This window comes from Galeopterus variegatus, unplaced genomic scaffold (genome assembly GCF_000696425.1).
Source record: "Galeopterus variegatus unplaced genomic scaffold, G_variegatus-3.0.2 Scaffold3899, whole genome shotgun sequence".
Taxonomy (NCBI): Eukaryota; Metazoa; Chordata; class Mammalia; order Dermoptera; family Cynocephalidae; genus Galeopterus; species Galeopterus variegatus.
This window is the reverse complement of record NW_007730010.1, coordinates 132,557-138,556: the sequence shown is the minus strand read 5'-3', so window position 1 is coordinate 138,556 and position 6,000 is coordinate 132,557. Positions and strand designations below refer to the sequence as shown.

Genomic DNA, 6,000 nt, shown 5'->3' with positions numbered 1-6,000 from the left:
TACTATGAATTTTAGAGTTTGAGAAGTTTATAGACATAAGATTAATGTGGTTTAAATGTATAACATGTGCTGTAGATACCTCGGTGTCACTCTTTTTCCTTTCTGGTCAAATCTGAGGCCTCATTCCCTTTCTCAGTTTTGTTAGTCCTCAAAATGTTCCTCTCTTTTATTTAGGTCAGCTCTCATGAGTCTGTCAATTCCCTTGATTAGAAACAGTTGCTTGCATATACTCCTACATGTGTAGCCTGCAAATAATACTGAAGTTCTAGCTTAACAAAAAACAATTAACAGAGGAGTATAGGGAGATTTGAGAAGGGGACAAGAACTAGGACCGCCACATTTCTGAGGCCTAAAGGGAATACCATAGTGACTCCACGGATTTAGAGGTGTCAGTCTGGTTGGAAGCTGTGTCTAGGGGAGCCTGATTTTAAGTCATCCATTGTACCCACGCTTATCATCCTTAGATCATATGTTTCAGATTGGTAACAATGTCAAAGTTGTCTAAAGTTGCTTTTATTAACACCATATAAAATTGAAAAAGATCAGTTGCCCATATGAAAGGATAAAATTGTTTTTATCATAGTAATGGCTCTTTGGGAAACCTGTGGTTGAGCTGACTGTGAGGGGAGGTAGAAGGCAAAGAAGAAACATCTCAGAGGAGAGAATATAGGCACTGATGGGCAGCAAATGCAGTCTGCTCACCACCTTATTATTTTATTCTCTTCAATTGCATTTACTCTCTGCCTGGTGACTGTCCCTGAAAGTACTTTGTTCCCCTTACTACTCCTTGACAAAGCATCCAGATACATGCCTTTTCCCTAATTCAGATGTGCACAGTTTGTGAATAATTTCACAGGAAGGTCTTCTGCAACAAAAAATTCCAGATATTTCTCTAGAAGCATTTTCATCTCCAGCACTCCCCTAAACTCTTTAAGTGGTTGTTCATAGACATGATTTTATCCAAGGAACAGTGTTCTTTATTGTTTTCAGTTTCTTTAAACATCTCTATGATACTGGAAATTTCATTGAATGTGTAGTCTTCCATGGAGAAATAAGGCTCTTACATTTTTTATACTCTACCTCTATAATAAATGATTGTGATAATTAATCGTGTCTTCAGAAGAGAAATGTGCAAATTAAACTCTAAATTTTATAGAATCCATTAATTTCAGTTGTATCTTCCACCAATTTATAGGCTAATCATAAATAAAGACATATTGGTTCTGATGGGTACAGTTTCAGTTCAGGATGATGAAACAATTCTGGACATGGCTGGTGATGATGCTTGCATAACAGTGCAAGTGGACTTCATGCCACTGAACTGTGTACTTAAAATGGTTAAAGTGGTAAATTTCATGTTATGTATATTTTACCACAATAGAAAAAATTAAGTTAGGGGGCTTCTGGTCAGGATGGTGGAATGAATGGTCCCCCACATCACTCTCTCCCACAAATCAACCAATTTACAACTATTAAAATGCAAGGGTGTATATTTAATTTTTTAATCCATTTTGAGTTGATTTTGGTATATAGTAAGAGGTGCAGGTCTAGTTTCATTCTCCTACATTTGAATGTCCAATTTTCTCAGCACCATTTATTGAAGAGGCAGTCTCTTCCCCAGTGTGTGATCTTAGAGCCTTTGTCAAAGATCAGCTGGCTGTAGGTGCATGTAGATTTCTGGATTCTCTATTCTGTTTCATTGGTCTGTTTTTCTGATTTTATGCCAGTACCACGCTGTTTTGGTTACTATCACTTTGTAGGATAGTTTAAAGTCAGGTAGTGTTATGCCTCCAGCTTTTTTTTTTTGTTCAGTATTGCTTTGACTATTAGCAACATGGATGAACTTGTTACTATCACTTTGTAGGATAGTTTAAAGTCAGGTAGTGTTATGCCTCCAGCTTTTTTTTTGTTCAGTATTGCTTTGACTATTAGCAACATGGATGAACTAAGAGAAAATTGTATCAAGTGAAATAAGCCAGGCACAGAAAGAGAAATACCGCATGTTCTGATTTGTAGGAGCTAATAAAAACAAGTAAATAAATGAACAGAGGCAGGGGGTTGGTGGGGAAAGAAGACACAACAATCACAATTCCTTGATTTGGTTAAGACAAGTGAACAGCTATGATGTTGATGTGGGGAAGGAGGAGAGGGAGGGAGGAAAAGGAGAATTTGATATAGGGACTTGAAAATCAACTATATTGAATATTGATAAATTAAAATAAATAAATAAATAAATGTGTAAACTATAAAATAAATAAATAAAAAGCAATGATAGCCAAGCTGGGGCTGATAGAGCTCAAGGGAAGAGGAGGAGAGACCTATGGAGTGCATGAAGACAGGAGAAGCCACGATGAGAGAAAGAAAGGACCGCTCCTGCTATTTCAAATCCTGGCTGCTTCAAGGCTGGAGCTGGTGAGCTCACGGTGCAAGAGCTAGCAAAAGCCGCAGCGGTGCCCTTCCTATGAAGTTGCTTGGAGGCAGCAGGGGAGAAGAGGGCCTTGGTGGCCCTCAGGCATGCGAGAGCACTAACAGGGTTCCCATGGTCCCACATAGGAGCAATGAGCCATAACAATTGAAAAAGGAGCCACTCAGAGGCTGGTGAGTCACCGCTAGGGACCGGTGCACAGTCCATCCCATGGGAAGTGTTTGGAGTGCAGGCAGTGGGGGAGATGGGCCACCACAGGAACATTGGGGCACAGCAAGAACAGCTGATCTGCCCTCCAATCAGCACTGGCCCACTCTATGTAGACTGATCAGGAATATAGAACTGCAAGGGAGAGCAGTTTGCTGAAAAGATTCTACATAACTCAGGTGTACCAGATCTCAGGAGACCCAGACGTACTTATAAAGTCAGCCATTAAAACCTGAGCTGCACAAAAAGCCTTCCCCAGGGAATCAGCAAGTAAGCAGCAATTTAGCTCAATCGTAGAACCCAAGTGCTGGTCCCCACAGGAAGTTCCTCCATTTTAGAAATAAGTAAAGGACAACAAATTAGTTCCAGTGCAGAGTTTAAGTAGTAGGAACAGTGAATAATCCAACACAACTGAAAGAAAAAACAAAATATCCATAGACCAGAGACAAAGTTTGATATTAATTAGCAAAGGTCTCACTTCACCAAAGAACACCTATAAAACCTAGAAGGACCGGAAGCCCCCTGGGCCCCAAAGCCAGGGAGAGGGAGGGCTGGGGGCCTCAGCCATGTCCTCTGACACTCACAACCAGCCCAGCAATGACCTCCGAGCTGCCGCAGGAAGTGCCCTGAGCTCCCAAACCAGGATGATGTGGGCCCTCGGGCCTCAGTCATGTGCCTCCCACCTGCACCCAGCCCAGCAATGACCACCAAGCCACTACAGGAAGCGCCCCAGGCTCCCAAGCCAGGGCGGTGGGGGGCTGAGAGCTTTGGTCCCACACCCTCAACATCTGCAGTCAGTCCAGCAACAGCCACCAAACCACCGCTGGAAGTCCCCTGGCCTCTTGATCCAGGGCAGTGGGGGGTTGAGAGTTTCAGCCACACCCCCCTGACGTCTGCATTTAGTCCATCAATGACCAAGCCACCACTGGAAGCCTGGTCTCCCCTGCAGGAATGAGGAGGGTGCCAGGGGCCTCAACCACATCCCTCCTCCTTCCTACTTCTCCCACCCTATTTCCTTCTCCCTCCCCCTCTGTCCCTCCCACCCAACTGCTCTGCAACAGCATCTTAGAATGTAAAAAACAGATGGAGCCGGGGACTGACCCCTCCTCCTGCAACCAGGCACACTGCTGCTGCCACGGGGCCTGTCCGGAGTCCTGAGGCATGGAGTTGGGAATCGATCCCTCCTCCTACAACCAGGCATGCCACTACTGCCATGGGGCCCACACGGGATCCTGAGGTATGGATCCCGTGACCAACCCCTCCTCCTGCAACCAGGCAAGGAGCACGCCAAAAACACCACTTCCACGTGTGTGGCCCACTACAGTAGCCACAGCTGCCACAAAAGCAGCTAGACACCCCAACCACATTGCAGATGGCCCACCAGCCACTCAAGTGCATTGACACAAGGAGAGTCACCAGCAGATATCAAAGAAAAGAAGAGGTTATCTCTTTCACAAAGCCTATTCCAGAGGATAGAAGAAGCATCAGCTCTATGATAATAGTGGGGGACCTGAACACACCTCTCTCAGCACTGGACAGATCATCTAGGCAACAAATCAACAGAGTAACTGTTACTCTTTCAGAAGGAGAGAAGAAATCTAAGGTTATCAGAGGTGGGATGGGGGAGGGAGAGGGTACTCTTTCAGGAGAGAAGAAATCTAGGGTTATCAGAGGTGGGAGGGGGGAAGAAGAGGTGGATGGGGAGAGATTGGATAAGAGGCATAAAGAATAAGTACTATTTGTAATAATATATATGCTAAGAATATTGATTTGATCAACATACATCAACGTATTTGTAATAATATATATGCTAAGAATATTGATTTGATCAACATACATCAACGTTGAACCCCCAAAATATGTTTAATCAATTATGATTCAATTGAAAATAAGTAAATAAAAATAAAAATAAGTAAAGCCATGTTATTGAATTTTATTTAACTTTCCTTTATCCTATATGTACTTTGTTAAATAATGAAATGTTGGGAAATTCATAAATTGACGATTTTGTTTTGAAAAATTAATAGTTGTTTATATAGAATGATTTCCAGGCTACTATTAAACTATAATTTAATGAATTATAATATTAAATAAATTGCTTTTCTTCCTTTATTTTAGGTGATGGTATTTGTACATGCTCGAAATGCCACTGTAAGAACAGCTGTGTCTCTAATAGAAAGAGCAAAAAATTGTGGCCAGATTTCCTGCTTTTTACCTACCCAAGGACCTGAATATGGACATGCAGAAAAGCAGGTAGGGAACAAATGACAGCAGCAGGACTAGAACTAAAGCACGTAGTGTGCCACATATACCAAATATTTCATATGTGAAAGATTCCCAGTTTCTAAGTTACTTTTACAGATTTATCATGTTATCATCGACTTTTTTCTTGATTTTATGATCTTTTAAAAGGTCTCACTGCATGATGTATTTACTTCCCATTTCTTTCCATGTTTATAATTGAAGTATTTAGTCCTGCTCTTTAGAATATAATTAAATGTAAAATGCAGTTAAATTTTATAAAATATGTTAACATCTAATGGGTTTATTATTGTTTTTATAAATAAGAAATATATTTACAATTTCTCAGCTTTAATTTCTAAGGTTAATATTGACAGATATAACTTAATAAACAAAAGCTCTTTTTAAGAATGGGAAGGAATCCTGAGACCAAAAAGTTTGAGAACAACTGCCTTGCTTCTCAATGTATGCTCAAAGAATCAAAAATCCTTGGGCTTACCAGCATCATTGTTAGAAAAGCAGAACCTCAGGCCCTAACCGGACTTACCCGAATCTGCGTTTCAACTACATCCCTAGATGAATTTATGCACATTACAGTTCAAGAAGCATTGATCTACGTAATTCAAGTATTGAAAATATCTTAAGATTTATGAAAGGTTTTATCAAGTAATGATTTATAATGGTTTATAATTTATAATGGTTTATAATTTATAATGGTTATATCAAGTAATGATTTAGATCACGATTGGACAATCTCTAGCCCAAGGACCAAGGGTGGGCACCTGCTTTTGTAGTTAAAGTTCTGTTAGAAACAGCTGACCCATTATTTACAAGGAGTCTTCAAGAAATTCATGGAAAGATTTGTTATCTTTTAATTTTATTTTTCCACAGAATTTTGAAGTACCCTTGTATTGTCTATGGCTGCTTTTTTGCACTGTAGGGGAAGAATTGAGTAGTTGTGATAGTAACTTCAAAATTTTTATATGTATAATATGTTTTAACTAATTGTTTACAGAACAGCTGCTAGCTGCCAGACATTGTGCTTTGCACTTTCATATTTAATTGTCATGACTGTACTGTAAATTTTATTATTTTGTATTGATATTTTAAATTCTTACTATGAGAAG

General features: G+C 40.2%; 1 protein-coding gene across 1 annotated transcript in view; it reads left to right on the top strand.

The window, feature by feature from the left end:
- The window catches only part of LOC103601833 (activating signal cointegrator 1 complex subunit 3), a gene marked incomplete at its 3' end in the record, with an annotated part of 160,779 nt that overhangs the window by 52,248 nt on the left and 102,531 nt on the right, over positions 1–6,000 (top strand). The window contains exon 4 of the mRNA XM_008586243.1: positions 4,751–4,885. Within this exon, the coding sequence (XP_008584465.1) occupies positions 4,751–4,885 (135 nt within the window). The remainder of the gene's footprint in view (positions 1–4,750; positions 4,886–6,000) is intronic.